This window comes from Oncorhynchus clarkii, chromosome 7 (genome assembly GCF_045791955.1).
Source record: "Oncorhynchus clarkii lewisi isolate Uvic-CL-2024 chromosome 7, UVic_Ocla_1.0, whole genome shotgun sequence".
NCBI lineage: Eukaryota > Metazoa > Chordata > Actinopteri > Salmoniformes > Salmonidae > Oncorhynchus > Oncorhynchus clarkii.
In genome coordinates this window covers 75,153,522-75,179,544 of record NC_092153.1, presented here as the reverse complement: position 1 = coordinate 75,179,544, position 26,023 = coordinate 75,153,522, and the positions used below count along the sequence as shown (strand labels likewise).

Genomic DNA, 26,023 nt, shown 5'->3' with positions numbered 1-26,023 from the left:
CTTTCAGCTCCCTCCAAAGATTTTCTATTGGGTTCAAGTCTGGAGACTGGCTAGGCCACTCCAGTACCTTGAGACGCTTCTTACGGAGCCACTCCTCCTTTTTGGAGTTTAGACCAAAAAGCTCTATTTTTGTCTCATCAGACCACATGACCTTCTCCCATTCCTCCTCTGGATCATCCAGATGGTCATTGGCAAACTTCAGACGGGCCTGGACATGCGCTGGCTTGAGCAGGGGGACCTTGCGTGCACTGCAGGATTTTAATCCATGACGGTGTGGTGTGTTACTAATGGTTTTCTTTGAGACTGTGCAGTTCTGGGCTGATCCCTCACCTTCCTCATGATCATTGATGCCCCACGAGGTGAGATCTTGCATGGAGCTCCAGACCGAGGGTGATTGACCGTCATCTTGAACTTCTTCCATTTTCTAATAACAGTTGTTGCCTACTCACCAAGCTGCTTGCCTATGGTCCTGTAGCCCATCCCAGCCTTGTGCAGGTCTACAATTTTATCACTGATGTCCTTACACAGCTCTCTGATCTTGGCCATTGTGGAGAGGTTGGAGTCTGTTTGATTGAGTGGGTGGACAGGTGTCTTTTATACAGGTAACGAGTTCAAACAGATGCAGTTAATACAGGTAATGAGTGGAGAACAGGAGGGATTCTTAAAGAAAAACGAACAGGTCTGTGAGATCTGGAATTCTTACTGGTTGGTAGGTGATCAAATACTTATGTCATGCAATAAAATGCAAATTAATTACTTAAAAATCATACAATGTGATTTTCTGGATTTTTGTTTTAGATTCCGTCTCTCTTCCTAGACGACCCCCCTTCATTCTCACTGTGGATAATTCTAATGGTATAACTTTGAACAGGAAGTGTATCCACTGGAGTATTGGGAGAGTCAGGTGTCCAACATCTTTTCTGCAGTGGTGCTGCCAGTAGTAATCGTCATTAAATAACATAGTAGATGCAAAGCATTTGAATATTTACATTCATGCACATTGAAATTCATTTTGAACACTTTGTGCTAGAAACATTTAACTGCAGGGCATCCCACATCATATGAAGGAATGTGCCTACCTAATTTAGCAGACACAGTCAACAGTTGGGAGTAGGGGCCAATTTAATCTTAAAATGTTTTCTTGCTGTTAAATACAGTCTGTGAACAAACTTCAAATGCATACGTTGATGGTTCGAATTACAGGATGCCAAGGTCATATTTTTCCATATTCTGTTCCATCACTTAGATCTGTGGACCATCCTTTTTTTAATGACTAGCTTGTTATATATATATATATATATCAGTCCTTTTTGGGAGCCCAGATAATTTATTTATAAATCCCATCATTGGATGGTTCAGTACAAATGAAAAGCATTTTCTCAATCACAAATATTCATACCACTTTGAACTGTCCATAAATAAAGATCCCTGTAAACAGTAGTGTCGTTTCAAGCGATTTATTATAGGTAGCTAGAAGGAGAACAGCGTCTTATCTTCCTGTTCTGCAGCATAAATCTGACTGACCACCTACTGTCACAGTGGAGCACAAGTGAAACATGAAAACTACTTTGAAATCCGGCACCGGGTTTTTTTCCTGACTGGAATAGCTGGATCAAATGTGAAACGGGAAATAGAGTTCTGATTGTGTTCTCCACTGTACAATATCGAGCATGTGAGCTCAGAGATGTGAAATTGTGCACTAAAATCAAATTATGGAATTTTCACAATGCCCTCAAATGACATCATTTCTAAGCATTCCAAAGAAGCATGTTGACTGGTTCCCTCCTTTTAGTGTTATATCAAGGATACAAAATCTAACCTTACCAACATATTATTGCAGATCATTTGATGATGTATTTAGCTGTTGTATAATGAAAGGTTTGGAAAAACAGAAAAAAAACTTTTCATGTCACCTTTAAGCCCTAGGAAAAAGCATATGTACGGTATTCCTGTAGACCACCATATTTCATATTCACATCCCTTCTCCATTAAGAGAGGGGCACACACTTAGACTGGTAACCATCTGGTTTATACTTTGTATGAGAAGCGTACCGGGTTCCTTTAAGATGAACTGAACCGATGCCATATGCTTTACTTTGCAGGTGGGAAAGAGAATAAAATGCCTATTCTCATCTCGAAGATCTTCAAAGGGTTGGCTGCTGACCAGACGGAGGCCCTGTACGTGGGTGACGCCATCCTTTCGGTCAACGGCTCTGACCTCCGGGAGGCCACACACGATGATGCCGTGCAGGCTCTAAAGAAGACGGGCAAGGAGGTCATCCTAGAGGGTAAGCACCACCAGGACATTTCTGCCAGGCCGGGCTTCCAAGAAATGTTCTAGCATGACCAAGTCGATTATCGACCAAAAGGTCGCTGGTGTAGAGGTTCAAACCCAGCATTGCATGCCATGAGGTAGATTGCTTCTCCTTCAGTGGATTAGAAGCAAGATGAACTGTGAGTAAGTGAACAGTAAGTAACTTTGGATAGAAGGAGCGAACAACTGCCAAGAAATAGAAATGTCTCACCTCGAGGAAAAGCCTCTTAGCACACTGAGATAGAGCCGGGGATGTAGAGGGGGGGTTACAGATGTAGGATCTTCATTTGATCACCCTGTTTGTTGCAGGATGACTTGTAGTGTTACATTTTGTAGTGTATTTGAGGTTTTAAAAGGCTTCTGAAGTTTGTAAATGTCATATTTATCAACCCCTAGAAAAATGTCAATTAATTATAATCCACATAATAATTCACATTTTCTGTTGCTGCAGGATTCATTTCCTGCAGCAGCAAAATGGCTCAAATTAAAATCCTACATCTGTATCAGAGTCGATCCTATTTAACCAAAAATAATGGCTGCAGCAAATCCCATCAGAACCCATCAAACGCCCCATTGAAAATAGCTAAAATGAGAACTTCTGGGCTGGCGGTCGGCACTGCAGGGGATCAATGTGGAGAAAGTCCTGGAGGTGGTCATGTGGGTTCACTGCTCTCTGTCAGCCAGGCCAGGCAGCTCCAGCAGCAGGCGAAGGGAAACAGACAGTGTTGAATTGGAGACGAGGTCTTTAACTGAGATCAATAGAAGGCTTGCATGTTGTCCATCGATTGCATCACAGGTGTTCTGTGACTCCCAATATTTTATATGCGTAATGAATGTGCACATCATTGGACAGGTCTGTTATTCTACCCTCTACAAAATGGACTTCTGCTGTGCTCTAGAAGGAAGCACAATATCCACAGTGAATTTATGTAGCATTAAGTTAGGCTGTTGACCACCAACTTCTCCAGTACTGTCCAGATGGCCCTCTGAGACATGCATACAGTAGACGGATACACAAGTTTATTAATGTGAGGCGGGTTAGCTTGCTGGCACACAACTCCACAGCGCTCCACAGCCAGCTAGGCAAGGGAAATCCCTCTAAATCCCTCTGCCCTGTCAACACCGGAGCAGAAAAGGATCAGGCAGCTCATCCAACAGACCTGTGATCCATAATGTCAGAAATCATTTCATGGGTTACTCATCCTGAGGAGCGGATTTGGCAGGAAACAAGTCGAGAGGCTTTGGGACTTTGCTGAGGGGGAGGTTATTGAGAGGCTTCTGTTGTGTCTAGGAGTTGCTCCAACAGTTTATAAACAACCGCGCTAAGCCTGAGGTAGTTTGGTTGTCTGATCTCAAGGCAACATGGCATTGTATTCACTTCTTTGTCCATAGTGACACCTGTGATAACCTTATGACTTCCAGAACTTGGAAAAGAGAAGTAGTGTTTTCTGGAATTTTCCAAGCTGTTTAAAGGCACAGTCAACTTAGTGTATGTAAACTTCTGACCCACTGGAATTGTGATACAGTGAAATAATCTGTCTGTAAACAATTTTTGGAAAAATTACTTGTCATGCACAAAGTAGATGTCCTAACCGTCTTGCCAAAACTTTAGTTTGTTGACAAGATATTTATGGAGTGGTTGAAAAACGAGTTTTAATGACTCCAACATAAGTGTATGTAAGCTTCCGACTTCAACTGTATACACACATACACACGCACAGTGCATTCGGGAAATTACTCAGACGCCTTGACCTTTTCCACATTTTGTTATGTTTTGCCTTATTCTATAATTGAAAAAATATATGTTTTGCTCTATTCATCTTTCCCTCGGTCCTGACTAGTCTCCCAGTCCATTCCGCTGAAAAACATCCCCACAACATCATGTTGCCACCATCATGCTTCACAGTCCTCCAGACGTGGCGCTTGGCATTCAGGCCAAAGATGGTCGGATAGTCTTTAGGTGCTTTTTGGCAAACTCCAAGCGGGCTGTGACGTGTCTTTTACTGAGGAGTGTCTTCCGTCTGGCCACTCTACCATAAAGGCCTGATTGGTGGAGGGCTGCAGAGATGGTTGTCCTTTTGGAAGGTTCTCCCATCTCCACAGAGTAACTCTGGAGCTCTGTCAGAGTAACCATTGGGCTCTTGGTCACCTCCCTGACAAAGGACCTTCTCCCACGATTGCTCAGTTTGTCCGGGAGACCAGCTCTTGGAAGAGTCTTGGTGGTTCCAAACTTCTTTCATTTAAGAATGATGGAGGCCACTGTGTTCTTAGGGACCTTCAATTCTGCAGAAATGTTTTGGTACCCTTCCTCAGACCTGTGCCTCGACACAATCCGGTCTCTGAGCTCTACGGACAATTCCTTCGACCTCATGGCTTGGTTTTTGCACTGTCAATTGTGTGACCTTATATAGACAGGTGTGTGCCTTTCCAAATCATGTCCAATCAATTGAATTTACCACAGGTGGACTCCAATCAAGTTGTAGAAACATCTCAAGGATGATCAATGGAAATAAGATATACCTGAGCTCAATTTTCTAGTCTCAATGCAAAGGGACTGAATACTTATGTAAATAAGGTATTTCTGTTTTTTATTTAAAAAAATGTAAACAAACAAACAAAACACTTTTTTTTTTCATTGTGAGGTATTGTGTGTAGATTGAGTTCTATTTTTTAAATTCAATTTTAGAATTGGGCTGTAACGTAACAAAATGTGGAAAAAGTCAAGGGTTCTGAATACTTTCCGAATGCTGTGTGTGTGTGTGTGTGTGTGTGTGTGTTTAATACAATTTACAATTATGCATTAATGTTTCTCTAATAGAATACATGTGGGAAAATCAAATGTAGACGTTTATAAATGCTTCTCTATAGCTTACAAAGTATTTGTTACAATGGTGGGGGAGTGGCAAGATGGAGGCGTGTGGTTTCAAAACAGCGCCCCCTGTCAGTCATCAAATGTACATTGTATATACAGTAGTATGTGGACACCCCTTCAAATTAGTCATAGTCTTTTAAGGGAGTGTGCGAGAGCACTCATTTGGTTTGCCTGGCCGAGTTCTAGCTTCTAGCTAGGGGCCAGCTGAACTGAAGCATGCTGACGGCTTAAAGAGAGAGACATTCGGACATTGCAGCAGCAGGTAGGCCTATAAAATATGAGATTAGACAAATAACTAGGTAACCAATTCAAGACACACTACATGGCCATGGCCAAAAGTATGTGATCAGCTAGGAGCAACAAAGGCTCAGCCTTGAAGTGATAGGCCACGCAAGTTCACAGAACGGGACCGTTGAGTGCTGAAGTGTGTAGTGTGTCTAAATTTCTGTCCTCGGTTACAACACTCACTACCGAGTTCCAAACTGCCTCTGAAAGCAACATCAGCACAATAACTGTTCATCAGGAGCTTCATGAAATGGGTTTCCATGGCTGTGCAGCCGAACACAAGCCTAAGATCACCATGTGCAATACCAAACTTCGTCTGGAGTGGAGTAAAGCTTGCCGCCATTGGACTCTGGAGCAGTGGAAACGCGTTCTCTGGAGTGATGAATTACGCTTCACCATCTGGCAGTCTGAAGGACGAATCTGCGTTTGGTGGATGCCAGGAGAATGCTACCTGTCCGAATGCATAGTGCCAACTGTAAAGTTTGGTGGAGGAGGAATAATGGTTTGGGGCTGTATTTCATGGTTCAGTCTTGGCTCCTTAGTTCTAGTGAAGGGAAATGTTAACGCATACATAGACATTCTAGACAATTCCTGTTTCAGCAGGTCCGTACAGAAAAGGTTTGTTGAGATTTGTGTGGAAGAACTTGACTGGCCTGCACAAAGCCCTGACCTCAACCCCATTGAAAACCTTTGGGATGAATTGTAACGCCAACTGCGAGCCAGGCCTAATTCACCCAAAATGACTTGAATGGGATTTTTGCCACAAATGCAAAAATCTTAGCATTAGGAAACAGTGCCAGGGAACTAAAGCAAAGCATGTCATACCTTGTCCATTGACTGCTTTCAGGGTAATGAAACCAATAAGTAATTTTGTAATTTGGGGGAACTATCCCTTTAAGTTACAACAGATATCCCTCGAGCCTGTGGTATGTCACTTTATGTTCATAATAATATTGAATGATAGTGCAGGGCATAATGGACATGAACATATTTAAGGAGTGTAGAGGGAAAGGCTTTTCAGTATTCCTGACATCCCTCCAATGGAATAATCAATCTCCAACTGGGTGACACACACACCTGAGAAGGTCAGATACATATAACAGAAAAACATCACTGCTTAAATCGTAAAACTGCAGCAGGCTTTCATTTCTTATCTGAGCTTACTGTGTGTGCGTGCGTGTGTGACAAAGAGAGAGAGTGAACAAGATAGAGAAGGTGGGCTGCACCTGATATGGTCATACTTTACATAATGTGTCTGTACCAGTCAAAAGTTTGGACACACCTACTCATTCAAGGCTTTTTCTTTATTTTTTTTACTATTTTCTACATTGTAGAATAATGGTGTAAACATAATTTGAAATAAATAACACATGGAATCATGTAGTAACCAAAAAAGTGTTAAGGAATTCAAAATATATTTTAGATTCTTCAAAGTAGCCACCCTTTGCCTTGATGACTGCCAAGTGTGTGCAAAGCTTTCTCTCAACCAGCTTTTCCAACTGTCTTGAAGGAGTTCCCACATACGCTGAGCACTTGTTGGCTGCTTTTCCTTCACTCTGCAGTTCAACTCATCCAAAACCATTTTAATTGGGTTGAGGTCGGGTGATTGTGGAGGCCAGGTCATCTGATGCAACAATCCATCACTCTCCTTCTTGGTAAAATAGCCCTTACACAGCCTGGAGGTGTGTTTAGGGTCATTGTCCTGTTGAAAAACAAATGATAGTCCCACTAAGCGCAAACCAGATGGGATGGCGTATAGCTGCAGAATACTGTGGGAGCCATGCTGGTTAAGTGTGCCTTGAATTGTAAAAAATTCACTGTCCGTGTCACCAGCAAAGCACCATCACACTTCTTCTTCCATGCTTCACGGTGGGAACCACACAAGCGGAGATCATCTACTCTGCGTCTCACAAAGACACAGCGGTTGGAACCAAAAATCTCACATTTGGACTCATCAGACCAAAGGACAAATTTCCACCAGTCTAATGTCCATTGCTCATGCTTCTTGGCTCTTCTTCTCATTCTTGTCCTTTAGAAGTGTCTTTTCTTTGCGATTTCACTTGAGGAAACTTTCAAAGTTCTTTAAATGTTCCATATTGACTGACCTTCATGTCTTAAAGTAATGATGGCGTGTTGTTTCTCTTTGCTTATTTGAGCTGTTCTTGACGTAATATGGACTTCTTCTTCTGTATACCACCCCTACCTTGTCACAACACAACTGATTGGCACAAACACATTAAGAATTCCACAAATTAACTTTTAACAAGGCACACTTGTTAATTGAAATGCATTCCAGGTGACTACCTCATGAAGGTGGTTGAGAGAATACCAAGAGTGTGCAAAGCTGTCATCAAAGCAAAGTGTTACTACTTTGAAGAATCTCTTTTTTGGTTACTAAATGATTCCATGTGTGTTATTTCATAGTTTTGATGTCTTCACTATTATTCTACAATGTAGAAAACAGTAAAAAATAAAGAAAAACAATTGAATGAGTAGGTTTGTGCAAACTTTTGACTGGTACTGTATATTGGATGTATATATAACATAATACAATATAGAGAATAATTCATACTATTATATATACTTTACTTTAAAACTGTATAATTGCAGTTTGTCCTGTTCATTCCTCTAACCTCTGGCTTGGAGGAGAGGTACTCTAACAAAAAGCACTGGACCAACTTCGACCTGGTTAAGGCAACACTGCCGCTGACACATCTCAGCCTGGACCTCAATTTGGATTCTGCCCTGAGACTGCACTCATCACTGCCCCTGGCCAACCATGCAGCATTCCCAAACAGTGAGAGGGAACCAGGGGGGGAGGATGGCAGCATGCTCCCCAGGGCAACCAAGCCTAACAGGGTGTCACAGAGGGTGGCTGGTTGGAGTAGAGGTGACACCATGACATGGACAGGAGAGAGAAACTGTGTGTGTGTGCGCCTGTGTGAGTGTGTGTGCAAGCATGTTTTTGTGTCCATGCATACATTCTGCTTGCAGCATACATGCAGCTTACATGCACACTGTGTACATACGGTATTTGCAGTGTTTGATGTGTCTTGGGGGGGGGGGGGGGGGTAAGAGTACCGGCAGTGTACCATGTGCTGTGGTGTGGGGCAGAATGGAAGGTCTCTAGGGAAAGGTGATGAGCAGGAAGTAGCTCTTCCTAAACCCCACCAGACCAGGAATCTTTTGCTCCAATATATGTATCTACATGGTCTACCGTCTGAAAAGGACACTCTACTGTATGTGCTAATGAGAGAATAGGGCTTCCTCCTTAATTGTACCCTATTCTGGTCAAAAGTAGTGTCTTATGTAGGCAATAGAATGCCATGTGGGACACAGTCTTACATGTATTCAGTAGAGACCAACAGATGGGGAAGGTTACATTGTAGCGAGAGAAAGTGTGAGAAAGTGCTGCTATCGGAGCACCGTTCCTCAACTATAAGCAAAGGGTATTTTCTTAATGTCAGGCTAACTTTTGGTTAAATTTTACTGGACCGGTCTCTGGCCAATGGCAGTAAATCCGTGGCTGAAATGTGCTGGTGCCCATTGCCAAGACATTTAACGAGGAGCACTGGTCACGACTGACAGAGCGGCCCAGCCTGCCTGCCTGCACACAGAGCTAAGGGCCCTATAGTGCACTGATGCAGCAGGGTTTAGAGTAGTTACATTGTAGCCTGGTTGCCAGACTCTTATTGCCAGAGACAACTTTTTGTGGTCTTATGATGGATCGTTGTTGAATACACACTACTGAGACAATCAGGTCAATGTTCAGTAGCGAACACTGTAGCCAATCGTTTTGAAACGGACAACGAAAATAAGCATTACTGATTGGACTAGCCTTTTACCGGTTCCTCCATGTTTTAAAGCATTTTCTGGTTGTGGTGCATGTAAAAGCATGTCAATCTCTTGTTGCTTCTTAATGTTACAGTAGATGTATTACGACTATTGATGAACATCAAATTGAAGTGCATCATTCCAAGATCAAACTTACAACGGCATTTCTCTTCTTTGTGAGCTAAGCAACCTCTTTAGTTATAGGGTTTTTCTACAGGGGATCAGTTCCTGACTTGGAACTGTTTCAGTGCCATGAAAAGTCTATACAATTGAACATATACACAAAGTGCCTTCAGAACGTATTCATACCCTTGACTTATTCCACATTTTGTTGTCTTACAGCCTGAATTCAAAATGGATTCAATAGATTTTTTATCTCACCCATCTACACACAATAGCCCATAAGTGAAAACATGTTTTTAGAAATGTTTGCAAATATATAAAAAATGTAATACAGAAATATCTTATTTACATAGTTATTCACACCCCTGAGTCAATACTTTGTAGAAGCACCTTTCCACACCTGGATTGTGCAACTTTTGCCGATCATTCTTGTAAAATTCTTCAAGCTCTGTCAAATGGGTTATTGATCATTGCTAGACAACCATTTTCAAGTCTTGCCATAGATTTTCAATTATGGCAAGAACAGCTCAAATAAGCAAAGAGAAACGACAGTCTTATCATTACTTTAAGGCATGAAGTTCAGTCAATACGGAAAATGTCAAGAACTTTGAAAGTTTCTTCAAGTGCAGTGGCAAAAACCATCAAGCGCTATGATTAAACTGGCTCTCATGAGGACCGCCACAGAAAAGGAAGACCCAGAGTTTTCTCTGAAGCAGAGAATAAGTTCATTAGAGTTACCAGCCTCAGAAATTGGGGCCCAAATAAATGCTTCACGGAGTTCAAATAACAGACACATCTCAGCATCAACTATTCAGAGGAGACTGTGTGAATCAGGCCTTCGTGGTCGAATTGCTGTAAAGAAACCACTACTAAAGGACACCAATAGCAAGAAGAGACTTGCTTGGGCCAAGAAACACGAGCAATGGACATTACACCGGTGTAAATTTGTCCTTTGGTCTGGAGTCCAAATTGGAGATTTTTGGTTCCAACCGCCGGTGTGGGTGAACGGATGATTTCCGCATGTGTATGTTCCACCGTAAAGCATGGAGGAGGAGGTGCTATGGTGTGGGGTTGCTTTGCTAGTGACACTGTCTGTGTGATTTATTTAGAATTCAAGTAACACTTAACCAGCATGGCTACCACAGCATTCTGCAGCGATATGCCATCCCATCTGGTTTGGGCTTAGTGGTACTCTCATTTGTTTTTCAACAGGATAATGACCCAACACACCTCCAGGTTGTGTAAGGGCTATTTTACCAAGAAGGAAAGTGATGGAGTGCTGCATCAGATTACGTGGCATCCACAAACCCCTGACCTCAACTAAATTTAGATAGTTTGGGATGAGTCGGACCGTAGAGAAGGAAAAGCAGCCAACAAGTGCTCAGCATATGTGGGAACTCCTTCAAGACAGTTGGAAAAGCATTCCAGGTGAAGCTGGTTGAGAGAATGCCAAGAGTGTGCAAAGCTGTGATCAAGGCAATGGGTGGCTATTTTGAAGAATCTAAAATTTATTTTGATTTGTTGAACACTTTTTTGGTTACTACATGATTCCATATGTGTTATTTCATTGTTTTGATGTCTTCACTATTATTCTACAATGTAGAAAATAGTAAAAATAAAGAAAAGCCTTGAATGACTAGGTGTTTCTAAAACGTATGACCGGAAGTGTTAGTCAAAATTGTAACTCGGCCACTCGGGAACATTCACTTTCTTCTTGGTAAGCATCTCCAGTGTAGATTTGGCCTTGTGTTTTAGGTTATTGTCCAGCTGAAAGGTGAAATCATCTCCCAGTGTCTGATGGAAAGCAGACTAAACCAGGTCTAATGCACAGTGAATTCATCTCCCAGTGTCTGGTGGAAAGCAGACTAAACCAGGTTTTCCTCTAGGATTTTGCCTGTGCTTAGCTCCATTCTGTTTATTTTTAATCCTGAAAAACTCCCCAGACCTGAACGATTACAAGCATACCCATAACATGATGCAGCCACTACTATGATTGAAAAAATTGAGAGTGGTACTCAGTAATGTGTTGTATTGGATTTTCCACAAACATAACACTTTGTACTCTGGACATACAGTTAATTTATTTGCCACATTTATTTGCAGTATTACTTTAGTGCCGTGTTGCAAACAGGATACATGTTTTGTAATATTTGTATTCTGTACAGGCTTCCTTCTTTTCACTCTGTCAATTAGGCTACTATTATGGAGTAATTACAGTGTTCTTGGTCCATCCTCAGTTTTCTCCCATCACGGCCATTAAACTGTTTTAAAGTCACCATTGGCCTCATGGTGAAAACCCTGAGCGGATTCGTTTTATTTTTTCCCCATCTACCAATAGGTGCCCCTCTTTGCAAGGCATTGGAAAATCTCCCTGGTCTTTGTGGTTGAATATGTATTTCAAATTCACTGCTCAACTGAGGGACCTTATACATAATTGTATGTGTGGGGTTCTGAGATGAGGTAGTCATTCAGAAATCATGTTAAACACTATTATTGCACACAGAGTGAGTCCATAAAACTTACTATGTGAACTTGTTAAGCACATTTTTACTCCTAAACGTATTTTGGCTTGTCATAACAAAGGGGTTGAATACTTATTGACTTAAAACATTTCAGCTCTTCATTTATAAACAAAAATCTAAAACCATAATTCCACTTTGACATTATGGGGTATTATTGTGTGTAGGCCAGTGACAAACAAATCCAAATGGAATCTATTTTAAATTCAGGCTGTAACAATAAAATGTGGACTAAGTCAAGGGGTGGGAATCCTTTCTGAATGTCATGAAAATGTGTCAGTACTCAGGAATGTCTGAGCCGGAATTTTATTTTATTTTTATTTTTTTTTACCTTTATTTAACTAGGTCAGTTAAGAACAAATTCTTATTTCCAATGACGGCCTAGGAACAGTGGGTTAACTGCCTGTTGGATATTGGATATTAAATAGGATATTAAAGGCATTCATTTCTGCCTGTAATAAGTATTGGCTCCAGGGTTTCTTGTCAGCATTTCAAGTAAGAACTAACACCCCTTAGCTAATAGGGCTCTGAGGACAGTGTAGGGCAGGCAGTGAAATGTAGACCATTTCAGCATTACACTGACAAGGCAATGACAAGTAGCTCTGGAGCTATTACAACCACAACTCTGCTTTCCTCAAACTAATCAGGTACTTTAAAATCCCTTTAAAATCCCTGTTTATTTGTGTGTGTCTGTGCATGTACATGACAATGATGCTAATATGTCCTGGCCGAGTGTGTTTGGTCCAACGAATAATGTGCCAATAGAATCCCCCCTGGTTCTCCATGTTCTTCCCAGAGTTCTGCAGCCGCAGGCCATGCTTCCCAGAGTTCTCCAGCTGGAGCCACAGCCAGACTTCCGTCACTGAAACAACAGGTGATGGCGAGCAACTATGTCCACATCTCACTTCCCCTTCCCTGCACATCCCAATACCAGCCTTCCCTGCTGATCTGGAGATCGGCCAAACAAAAGAGTACAAGGCCTTGGAATTGGGAAAGGCTAGGAAACCGGGAAGTACTGTTGGATCCGTGGTAAATTCCTCTCATCCCACAATTCCTGTTCTTTCCCATGGCCGAAGTAAGAAAAGGCGTAACTCCCCAGGACTTATGACATGAGCTACAGACGATATTTATTTTTTTCCTAAAGTAATTGAGCCTCCTTGTCTTGGCACAAGCAGCTGTCCTACTTCTTTTTCTCCCTTTTTAGGTTGCCAGTGAGGCAGTGCATTTTGATTAATTGGCAGTTGGGTGCCAGTTTTGTGCCCACGCAGCCTTTTCCCAGTCAGCAATGTGTGAGGTAGCAGCCGGAGCTAACCTGACCCTAAAGCTCTCGTGCGGCAGGGCTAGACTTGGTAACATGTTAGCCTAGCAACTTAGCAAGGCTTGTAGCTTTACTGTAAGCTTAGTAACTGGCTGGTCCAACAGAAAGAATACATAGACATGAATTCGGTTGAGAGTTGCTAAAACCATCTTCAGAGCTGTTTCTAAAAGGGTTAAAAATAAATATCAAATGAAATTTTAACCAGGGAATCATCAACCTCCCTGGTAAGCAATGCCAAAGATATTATATTATATTATATTGGCAAGACAGTTGAGTGACCGCTCTAACAATGGAAACAAATGTCCTCAAAGATGGAAGGCAGGCAGGAGGAGGTGAGGTCAGGTGGGACCATTCTAGTCATGAGAGGGGCAGATACGTGTGTGAAATGCCATGTGTGTCCACTTTTATCAGTGCATTCATAACAATCTAAACATTACGAAACGCATGTTCAATCAAATAAGCCTCACATAGCAAATTAGCAATAAAAAAAAAAAATTGTTTACCAAATTCAGCACTCGTTGACCTAGATTTAAAAATTCCTGACTTCGTGGTCTTATTTTTGTGGACATAAACCCTCTAGTTTCACCTCTTCCTCTCTGGCAACACCACACTGATTACTGAAGAAGTTCCCTGAAGAAGGGACTGAGGTATAACATACTATCGGGAGTCAACGACCAATCCTATTCACCTAAAGCAAACTAAAATTACGCCCAACGGCCCAATGGATGCCAAGTCCGCCCTCGTACGCCCCGCCTTCCTGGCTATAATACCGGTGCTTGTATCCATTTCCTCAATTTCAGTACCGCTCTTGAGCGAACCGAAACCCCCTGACGGCGCCGGGCCAAAATATATTATACCTGGTTCCCTCCTTCAGGGAACAGTAGTTATATCAGAACCATATGTTCCGTTTCAGTAGGTAACTCGGTATAACATACTATGGGACAGACAATCACGCCCCATCCAGCACAGAGCGTACCAAACTAGGAGGCCCATGGCAGCACAAGCACACACAGGTTCTACCGATTCCAAAAAGGGGTTACAGAAGCCACCCTTTCCCCAATACTTACCCGAGAAGGCTGAACTGTCAGAGCCTCATGAGGACTGAACTGTTAGAGCCCCATATAGGGAACCAGAACCTGTTGCAACTTTGCTGTGCACAATGTAACTGCAGCCCAAATCCATAGAACATACGGTTCCATGAACAATGCTTACCTTGCGAGCCTGAAATACCAGAATTCGTACAAGGAATCGCCGGTCCAAAACAACAGATCACCTGCCTTGACTTGGTAAATTGCACACGTGCACTGCATAGCATCAACCAGAGTCGATGAACCATGGCAACCCAAGGCTCTAACACACAGGTAACTGTGGTAACCCAGAGAAATGCTGCCTATCATCAACCACGGAGCCCTATGTACATAGACCCTACCGATTCCAAAAAGGCTCACAGAGACCTAATGCTTCGGGAATGCCAGGAATCACACAAGGAACTGCAAGTCCAAAACAACAGGGCACCTACTGTGACTTGATAATGTGCACTCGCGCACCAAATCAGCGACGAACCACGGCAGCCCTAGGCTCAAACCCACAGTGAAACTGTGGTAACCTGGATAAATGCGCAATCTGTGCACAGCCGGATACCAAAGCAGCCCAAGGCTCAATCCGACGGGGGGGGGGAAACTGTGGTAACCCGGATAAGACAACCGTTGTCATTTGCTGTCATATGCCCGGGAAATAGCCTCCACAATCCAAATATGAAAGACTACCCCAAGCTGGATTAGCGAAACAGACAAAAAGCTGGTCATAAACACGGACATTCTTGTTATTATCCATATAAGCGCGTAAAGCGCGCACCGGACACAGGCCATGAGAAAGGGAACACTTTGAAAGCCAGGGACCTGTAAAACATAGGCATAACCTTGGGAGCAAACTGCATTAGAACGTAACTTTAGTTTGGAGTCGACAGGCACTAACTCCACACAGGAAGGGTGCACTGATAGCGTGTGGAACACCCCAACACGCTTGGTGGTCACCAAGGCCATGAGCAGGGCAGTCTTATAGGAAAGGACCCTCAGGTCCACAGACTCCAATGGTCCAAATGGAGGCTTCAACAAATCGTCCAGGACCAACTCCAGGTCCCAGGTTGATGCCATAGGCTTAGACACTGTTCGGAGCTGACGCACGCCTTTCAGGAACTGCACCACCAGAGGATGAGACCCTGGGGTAGAGCTGTGACCCCTACAGAACACGCCGAAATGTGGAAAAAGAAAACCCGTACTCCAAAACCTCTTGCATAGAACATCAAAATGTCCACCAAAGAGCTCTGAAAAGGAGAAACTCCAACCTGCCACCAAAACTCAAACGCATGCCACTTATATGTATACAACCCTCTCGTAGAGGGCGCACGTGCCAATTGTATATTGTTGGAGCATGCCCCTGGCTATCTGTAAATTAAAATAAACAAAATGATGCCGTCTGGTTTGCTTAATATAAGGAATTTGAAATGGTTTACACTTTTACTTTTTATACTTAAGTATATTTCAAACCAAATACTTTTAGACTTTTAGTAATTTTCTATTAAGGTATCTTTACTTTTACTCAAGTATGAGAGTTGGGTACTTTTTCACCACGTAGCAATCAGCCAGAGCTGAAACAGACGCATCAACAGAAGTCCCAGAAGCACCACAGCTCATAGAAGCCATCAGACCCAATAACCGCAGGCACAAGCGAAAAGGCACAGAGTGCCCTTGCTGAAACTGTGCCAGACAGAGCTAGATTGCGACCCTCTGTTGGGACAAAGCACATGATTCAGAACTGAGTTAGAACGAGACCCAGAAACTGAATGCACTGAGCTGGAGTCAAATACTGTAACTTTTCTTGTAATTTATTACGAACCCCAGAGATTTGAATCTGGGAAAATGGCGTGGCAGTGTGGAGCTCTACTTGTCTTGACTCTGAATGACCAGCCTGTTTTAAGACAGGCGCTAGGATCCCGGGTAGCAAGGAAGAGGACGCACAGCGAACTGCAGACCGTATCCCCTCATCTCCGTCTTTGTCAACTGCGCATGCCCGTCACTGGACAGAGTACGCTGCCAGTCTCCCATACACTACAAAGGGGTAGAGCACCAACATTTTTGTTGTCCTACTTGTTTTCATATCCACCAATATTGACAACCGTGTGTCTGAACGTGGGGAAGGAACTGTGCGTTCTGATACCCGGCCCACACCGGGTTCGGGGACCTTGGCAACCAGTAACTTAGCACCATTGACCGAGCCACTTGGGAGCACTAGTATGTTATACCCGAGTGACCGACTGAAAGGAAACGTAGCTATGACATAGCTACTGGGGCAAGGAACAGTAGTTAAGTAACTCGCTACATCGGTAACATTTTTAAACAGGGGTAAGTGACGCTTCACCGCTGCAGGGACAGGAGGTAAATATCTTCCCCCAAACCTGGAGGAACTCTGCTGTGGGGGAAGAAAACAAATTCAAAGTTACATTCACCAGCAATGGTTCAGTCTCCCCTACCGAATCCAAAGCCGGAGCTTCAGGCTGCCCCTGGCTGATGTCATCCGATTCACACTCTGAAATCTCTTAAGAGGGGATTGTATATCATCCCCGGAATCCGGACTTTGAACACTGCCAGAGAAACTGGAATGAGTCTCACTTGTCTGGGATGATACCCCTATCAACTCCCACCACCAATCATCCTCACAAAGTCATACAATGGTCACACTAACTGGTCTGAGCCAAGGCCTCCTGAGTGTGTTTCCACCCCAAGGCAACAGGACAGCAATCGTGAGTATCTTTAATTTTCATTGTGAAACCACATGCCCTAGGGCACGGACAGAAGTTCAAACTCGGCTGGTTAGCCTTTTTCTAACGTACTCTTACCACTGGCCAGCTTACTCAAGCAAGGAAGGGCTGGCTACACAAGTAGAGTAGAAAGTAGCTTTTAGCAAACACAAAAACCGATACCAAGCCCAAACTCACAACAGCTACAGTAGGTGGATATGAGTACTCTCTCCCCAGTAAGAGATATCTAAATTGGAGCCGAATCTCGCAGCCTTCACGTGCTAGCAAAGTTTGGAAATTGCATGATACGTTCTTTCAGGTGAGCTGAAAAGTGAAGAATTTAGGAAATGGATGCAAGGGTATTTTAGCCAGGAAGGCGGGGCTTCCCGAGGGCGGGCTCGGCATCCGTTGGCTTGTTGTGCATAATTTCAGTTTGCTTAAGGTGAATAGGATTGGTCGTTGACTTCCCATAGTACGTTATAAAGAGTGTCCGACTGAAAGGAAATGGAGGTTGTTATGGTTGGCCTGTCAATCAAAATAAATTGGCTTGTGAAACTCAATGACACTATCCCAATGGTCCACATCAAAGTAACAAAACATTGTGCCAACAAAATAGCGGATGATCCCGTTACAGTATTACCCCACAGGAATTCATTGGAGCTAACCTTTGAGGCACCATCATGCTTTTTTCGCTGAACTAGCCCTATGATGGTGCCCTATAGATCCGACGGGCCAGACCACCTATGCCTAGTAGCACCCAAGCTGTTAATACTTGAATACTTGAATGTCCAACTGTCTTTCAACAGCGTACACATAAAAAAACCTATGACAACACAAACCACGTTTCCATCCAACTATTTCATGAGGATGAATTAATTACCTGACGCATGAAAAATGTCACGACCGGGCTGATGGAAACATGAAATGCCGGTGCAATGCCAACAGATAAATTGTTTGTTCGACATGGGTGGGATCCTTTTGTGTCTGTAAAATGTATTATGCGAGAAATGGCGATGGAAACGCCTCTATGTGCAAATATTGATATAATAACCTTCATATCGATGTAGCCTAAACTCTGAGTCACGTGATGGTATGTTGTGTGGTCCTCCTCACTACGGAAAGCATGGAGTTAATTAAGGCTAGAGATGAAATAAATTACGATGAACTTCATAGGGTGGTGAATGTGCAAGGTGATGAGCTTGATGCTCCTTTCAAATAAATATTGAAGGTCTTATTCTGGTGACATGATCGATGCTTGCCTGCCATTTGACAAATAATATCACTCTTATCCATAATAATCTCAATGTAGGTAGCCTACCCTAATAATCTCAATGTAGGAAGCCTACCCTAATAATCTCAATGTAGGTAGCCTACCCTAATAATCTCAATGTAGGTAGCCTACCCTAATAATCTCAATGTAGGTAGCCTACCCTAATAATCTCAATGTAGGTAGCCTACCCTAATAATCTCAATGTAGGTAGCCTACCCTAATAATCTCAATGTAGGTAGCCTACCCTAATAATCTCAATGTTGGTAGCCTACCTATTCACTATATAACATAACATTTTTTTGAGACAAAACCATCAGTAGAGTTGAAAATGCAACAGAAACCCATTTAACTTGTTTTTTTCATTCAGTACATGGGAATTTAACTTAAGTTATTTTATGTGCACTACTTCATCACACATGGTCTTTCATCTGCAAACAGTCAGTTTGATGGAAAAACATCTCTGTGGGAAAGTGTGCATATTGTTTTATGCAGATTTTTAGAATATTCACGTGGAAATCTATCACAAATTGGATGGAAACCTAGCTACAAAGGCTCTTTTGATTCAAACTTGGTGAATTTAAAAGGCCTGTGAACAATGTCAGTTCGCCTAACAGGTCTGCTACAATAGACGTGTAATTTTTGCTGACCGTGAGATGCTCCTATTAATTTCTTACACTGCTCTGGTTCTATTTTCAAGATTTTGACACTTGATAATGTGGCTCGCGCTCTCTCACTGCCAAACGTTACGCTTCCACTGTATTGTATTTGTGGTATTTAATAAGGATCCCCATTCCAGCTCCTCTTCCTGGGGTCCAGCAACATTAAGGCAGTTCTATCAAATAAAACATATTACGTGACATTACATTTCATAACACTTTTCACAACTATGACTAGACATATGTTATGATCAATAATAACCTTCTCGGGAACCATTCACTGTCTATATATTTTTCTACACCACCGTGTTTCAAATTAATATTAAGTTACTCAACACAATCCTCAGCATAGAAAAATATCATGGCTACAACAAAGAACAAAGTGCCAAAGCGCATATCTATCGCCTTATTAAAACATCCATGACAATATAATTATCACTTTCAATATAAACAAACCTCTACCTTATAGCTGGCTCTTTATTAGCACCACATTCCATTTAGCGCCAACTTCCAGGGTCTCAAGTCTCGACTCGTCTCTTGATAATGTATTTGCCCCACGTGGCTTACTTTGCTGTAAAGTTTTCTCTTAGCCACCTTTTAGTCTGACGTTTGGTTGGTTGCTTGCTATTTGCAAGGTGAGGGTCAATGCCATTTCAACTCAGTCCATAAATGAAATTGGAATTTGTCTATTTTCGCTGAGACTCTTACACAAAGTATAAGCTCTCTTGGGCAACAGGGCTTTGGTCCACTTAGAGTATACACCAGAATGTAATTTTGTAATGAGCATCTATTCATATAGGCCACATGTAGCAGAGGCTTAGTTTGGAGTCTGTTTTGGCTATAGCCACACTTTTGTATTGTTACAACACGACCAGGAGTTGGCTAAAGTTGAAACTTAGAAGTCAATGCTGAATGAGATACACACAGATTTACTCAGCGTTTGCACTTTGCACCACCTTTTCCCCCGGAATAAAACAAGCTAAAACATGAAACTGTATTCTTTCTCATAACCTTAACCTGCTTCAGAGAGTTAAAGTAATTCTTATGAAAAATAATTTGTAGAAATACATTGCATAATTCTACTAATGTTGTACCACTGACAAAAATAACTATCTCCAAAACCTTATTGTGGTTGGGATGGCTTGGGCTTTCAACTACAGTTAGTGTTTTCCATTGACTGAACCATCGGCCCGGAGGAAAATATGTGTCCTATTCCCAGAGACATTCTGGCCTGTGTGCACATTCTGGTCAGGCTCATGGGTGGATTAGTACCACAAAAGAGAATGTTTCAATTAAATCACAACTCCTCCCTGACCCTTTCTCTTCCAGGGAACCCCCACACCCACCTCCAACTAGGCAAAGCCCCCTCAAGATCAGTGCCCCTAACCTACCCCCTAAAGCCTGCCGCATGCTTCGGTTCGGCTCTATACTTTCGCTTGAAAAACTAGAAAAAATTGGCAATAGTACTGTTTATCCATTTTGAGATGCCGTAGCCAGTATACGCTTTCACAAAATAGTCAGAATTAAAGAAATCTGTCATTAATTTTGATGTTTTTGCTGAGGAGATCTTAGTCGTGCAATTTTGCATCTAACTAAGAAAACATTTGCACGGAAGCAATTTAACTCTAGTTGAACGACAACGACAGAGGCATAGATTTCGGCTTCCGAACATCAGCTTGCTGTAGAAAAGAATGTTCGCAAACAGACGGAAAAAACCCTTTGCCGAAGACCAAAACGAGCAAAAACATCACAAAATGTTGTCATAATATATGCACAAACTGTTTCAGATGGGAAGCATGCGGACATCTTAACAGAGGCCTAGTTCCCCACAATAACTCCTGAACTCTTGAGACGGGAAAACATGAAGTTTGTTATAAAGTTGAACATGTGCTCTTTGACAGAATGTAACATTTTTGTGAAATAGTTATTTATAAATATACCATGTACAGTGCCTTCAGAAAGTATTCATACCCCTTGGCTTATTCAACATTCTGTTGTTACGGCATGAATTCAAAATGGATTAAATAAAAAAAACATCTCACCCATTTTTCTCGCACATCTACATTTTTTGCTAATTTATTGAGAATGAAATACATAAGTATTCTATGTAATATACGTAAGTATTCAATACTTTGTAGATGCATCTTTGGCAGTTACAGCTGAAAAAAATGTTTTAATTGAAAAACATAATTCCGGCCTCCCGGGTGGCGCAGTGGTTAAGGGCGCTGTACTGCAGCGCCAGCTGTGCCTCCAGAGACTCTGGGTTCGCGCCCAGGCTCTGTCGTAACCGGCCGCGACAGGGAGGTCCGTGGGGCGACCCACAATTGGCCTAGCGTCGTCCGGGTTAGGAAGGGCTTGGCCGGTAGGGATGTCCTTGTCTCATCGCACACCAGCGACTCCTGTGGCGGGCCGGGCGCAGTGCACGCTAACCAAGGTTGCCAGGTGCACAGTGTTTTCTCCGACACATTGGTGCGGCTGACTTCCGGGTTGGAATGTGCGCTGTGTTAAGAAGCAGTGCGGCTTGGTTGGGTTGTGTATCGGAGGACGCATGACTTTCAACCTTCATCTCTCCCGAGCCCGTACGGGAGTTGTAGCGATGAGACAAGATAGTAGCTACTAACAATTTTAAATTCAGGCTAAGACAACAACATTTGGAAAAAGTCAAGGGTGTGAATACTTTCTGAAGGAGCTGTACATGACTCTGTATTGACCCTGTTCCTTTTGGAATTCCTTCACATTATCCATGAAACGCTTTTGATTTGTGCTTTGTTCAAGCTTTGAAAGTTCCCCATAGATACAGATCTAGGATCAGCTTCCCGCCCACCAATGCTAACCTTTACCATTAGTGGGTGAAATGGACCACAGGTCAGCCTGTATTTATATATAGAGACTGTGGCTGGATTTACATTAGTAAAATATGTCTAGTGAGATCTATCTCTCTTCAACATCAGATTTGCAACTTTTCTGTTTACAGTAGCCTTGGATGTGGTGTGGCCAAAGCCTAATTCCTGCTTCAGCTATTAGCATACTGTAAATACCTATAGTTTATAGACAAACAGGTTTATAGACAGAAAGGTTAGTAGTTGAAACTTTACAGGTGCTTCTCATCTTAAACATATTGCACATAGTGTTGCACACTTGATTAATGCAATGATTCACAAATGTGTGGATATTTTAAAAGCCTTTAAATCTTTAATGCTATCTACTGGTATTAAGGTAATTAAAGGGATACTGGGAGATTTTGAGATTTAGGTTGTTTTTTAATTTACCCAGAGTCAGATGAACTCATGGATACCATTTTTATGTCTCTGCGTGCAGTTTGGAGATAATTTAAGTTAGCATATTGTTAGCTTAGAGCAATTGCTAGAAGTCTCCATATACAGTAGCCAGCTCCTCTCAAACACAGGGAAATATGCCCTTTAACTACTTCAAAGCTGGGTGGTTGGTCATTTATAGTCTTACAAAGTTATACTTAGAAACCAACATTTGATAAATGTATTAATTTGACTGGTAATCATTAATAAAAACGACATATCAGCTTCCTTATGCTGTCACATTGTCGCAGCTGGCCACTGTGTTGACTTGAGAGGTTGTGCACAGCGGATTAATGTACATCTGAGAAAATTGCAAAAAACAAAATGACTGCATTTAAAACCAAACAAATATAATCTAAATATTGCAGTTACATATACAGTACCAGTCAAAAGTTTGGACAACTTCTCATTCCATGGTTTTTCTTTATTTTGACTGTTTTCTACATTGTAGAATAATAGTGAAGACATCAAAACTATGAAATAACACATATGGAATCATGTAGTGACCAAAAAAGTGTTCAAATCAAAACTGATTGGCTCAAATGCATTAAGAAGGAAAGAAATTCCGCAAATTAACATTTAACAAGGCACACCTGTTAATTTAAATGCATTCCAGGAGACTATATCATGAAGCTGGTTGAGAGAATGCCAAGAGTGTGCAAAGGCAAAACATGGCTACTTTGAAGAATCTAAATCAAATTAAAATATATTTTGGTTACTACATGATTCCATATGTGTTTCATAGTTTTGATGTCTTCACTAGAATTCAACAATGTAGTAAATAGTAAAAGTAAAGAAAAACCCTTGAATGAGTATGCGTTCTAAAACTTTTGACTGGTACTGTACTTGTAAACAATAGAGTACAAAGTGCTAACCACCCAGCTTTGGAGAACTTAGAAGGTCTATTTCCCTGCGTTTGAGAGGAGCTGTCTACTGTACCTGGAGACTACCAGAAATTACGATAAGCTAATGATATGCTAACTTCAATTATCTCCAAACTGCACACAGAGACATAAAAATGGTATAGGACACCTGTGGAATCAAATGGCATCAATGAGTTCATCTGGTAAGTAGAAAAACGTAATGCATCTCAAAATCGTGCAGTATTCCTTTGAGGTAATTATTGCAGGGACAATTATTTCAGCCATGGTCTTTACACTTTTATTTAACTAGGCAAGTCAATTAAGAACACATTCTTATTTACAATGAAGGCCTAGGAACAGTGGGTTAACTGCCGTGTTCAGGGGCAGAACGACAGACTTCTACCTTGGCAGCTCAGGGATTTGGTCTAGCAACCTTTCGGTTTCTGTCCCAATGCTCTAACCACTAGGCTACCTGCCACCCCAATGCTAGATGCTAGATTCTTAGTGTCCAACAAGCTTTCTCTCCGTAATCTAGCATGGGTAGAATGGTCATCTGAATCAGGGTTAGTTTGGCAGCTGGGATGAAAGAGCAGCGATTACGATAGAGGAAACCAAGTCTAGATTTAACTTTAGCCTGCAGCTTTGATATGTGCTGAGAGGACAGTGTACCGTCTAGCCATACTCCCAAGTACTTGTATGAAGTGACTACGTCATGCTCTAAACCCTCAGAGGTAGTAATCACACCTGTGGGGAGATGGGCATTCTTCTTACCAAACCACATGACCTTTGTTTTGGAGGTGTTCAGAACAAAGTTAAGGGTAGAGAAAGCTTGTTGGACACTAAGAAAGCTTTGTTGTAGAGCGTTTATCACAAAATCTGGGGAGGGGCCAGCTGAGTATAAGACTGTATCATCTGCATGTAAATGGAAAGAGCTTCCTACTGCCTGAGCTATGTTGTTTTTGTAAATTGAGAAGAGTGTGGGGCCTAGGATTGAGCCTTGGGGTACTCCCTTGGTGACAGGCAGTGGCTGAGACAGCAGACTTTCTGACTTTATACACTGCACTCTTTGAGAGACAAGATATTGTTTTTGTTGTGTCTTTAGCAAACCAGGCCAAAGACCCCTCAGAGACACCAACACTCCATAGCCGGCCCACAAGAATGGAATGGTCTACCGTATCAAAAGCTTTGGGCAAGTCAATAAAAATAGCAGTAAAACATTGCTTAGAAACAAGGGCATTGGTGACATCACTGAGGACCTTTAAGGTTGCAGTGACACATCCATAATCTGAGCAGAAACCAGATTGCATACCAGAGAGAATACTATAGACATATTTTTTGATTAACAGGGCAAAATAGATGTCTCCCACACTACCCCCGGATCACTACTGGCTGTAAGCGAACGAGTAATGCGCCGTTTGGAGCAATACTGGCTGTATCCAAGGCGCAGTCAATCATTTACATAACAACAGAATTCAGCGCAGAACGCAACTGAGGAAAGAAGAGACAACCAACTTACTAGTTACAGCATCAGCGCGCGCTCTGGAAAGGCAGCTTGCCTGAACGATAAGATGTAACGTTAGGTGAGGAGCCTGACCACAGAGACTGGGCTGAGAAGGTGATGAAGCATACTTCATGAGCTGGAACTGAAAAACTACTGGCTTTGGAAAGTTTGAGGTGAGGGAGAAAGTGTGGTGGAACAAGTATTAGCGTTAAGTATCTTGCTAGCTGTATCGAGTTCTCTGTTAGCTAGCCAGAGAAATGTTGAGCAACATTATCCAATTTATCTGATCAAATAATTGAGTTCATGGTGTGAAAATTTGCTTGCTAATAAAGTCAGACAGCTAACATGAGCTAGCTAACGTTACAGCATCAGATGAGCTAAAGTTAGTAACCTAACCAATTCGCTATAGTATTAACTGGTATACAACTCCTTGCCGTTACACGGAACCCAAACCGGCTGCGTGCGTGCGCCATCATGCACCATCGTGCATACATTTATTTTGTCCCCCTACACCAAACGCGATCCCGACACGCAGGTTAAAATATCAAAACAAACTCTGAACCAATGGCATTAATTTGGGGACAGGTCGAAAAGCATTAAACATGTATGGCAATTTAGCTAGTTAGCTTGCACTTGCTAGCTAATTTCTCCTATTTAGCTAGCTTTCTGTTGGTAGCTAATTTGTCCTGGGATTTAAACATTGAGTTGTTATTTTACCTGAAATGCACAAGGTCCTCTACTCCGACAATTAATCCACATATTAAACGACCAACTGAATCGTTTCTCGTCATCTCTCCTCCTTCCATGCCTTTTCATCTTTCAACTTATATGGTGATTGGCATCTACACTTTCATAGTATTACCACGACAACCGGCAAAACATTTCGTCTTTCAATCACCCATGTGGGTATAATCAATGAGGAGATGGCACATGGGTACCTGCTTCTATAAACCAATGAGGAGATAGGAGATCCAGGACTTGCAGCGTGATCTGCGTCAGAAATAGGAATGACTTCTATTTTAGACCTTGGCAACACGCGATGTGTCCGGTCTGGTCAGCATGTTACTCAAGTTATAACGCGTTAGTTGCTTACTGGACCCTGGCAATCTCTGTGTAATGTTATCTAGCTAATGAACTAACCACTATCTGTTAACAAATATTTTCCTTCTACAGTATGTGGTTCATTTTCAGAATGAGAGAATTAGGTGAAAATGAGGCGTTGCTTGTTAAACAAGTGGATTCAGGGATCAAGTGGAGCTGGGCCTGAAAAGTGGAAGATTAAGTGGAACCTGGTCGAGTTCTTCATTTTCTCCTCTGCTGCTGAATTCACTTTCTCTACTTTGGTGAAAATGTATATA

General features: G+C 42.2%; 1 protein-coding gene across 1 annotated transcript in view; it reads left to right on the top strand.

Annotated features, from left to right (window-relative positions):
• LOC139413846 (alpha-1-syntrophin-like) overlaps positions 1–26,023 on the top strand; it is a 66,837-nt gene that overhangs the window by 16,112 nt on the left and 24,702 nt on the right. The window contains exon 2 of the mRNA XM_071161642.1: positions 2,103–2,288. Coding sequence (XP_071017743.1) covers positions 2,103–2,288 — 186 coding nt within the window. The remainder of the gene's footprint in view (positions 1–2,102; positions 2,289–26,023) is intronic.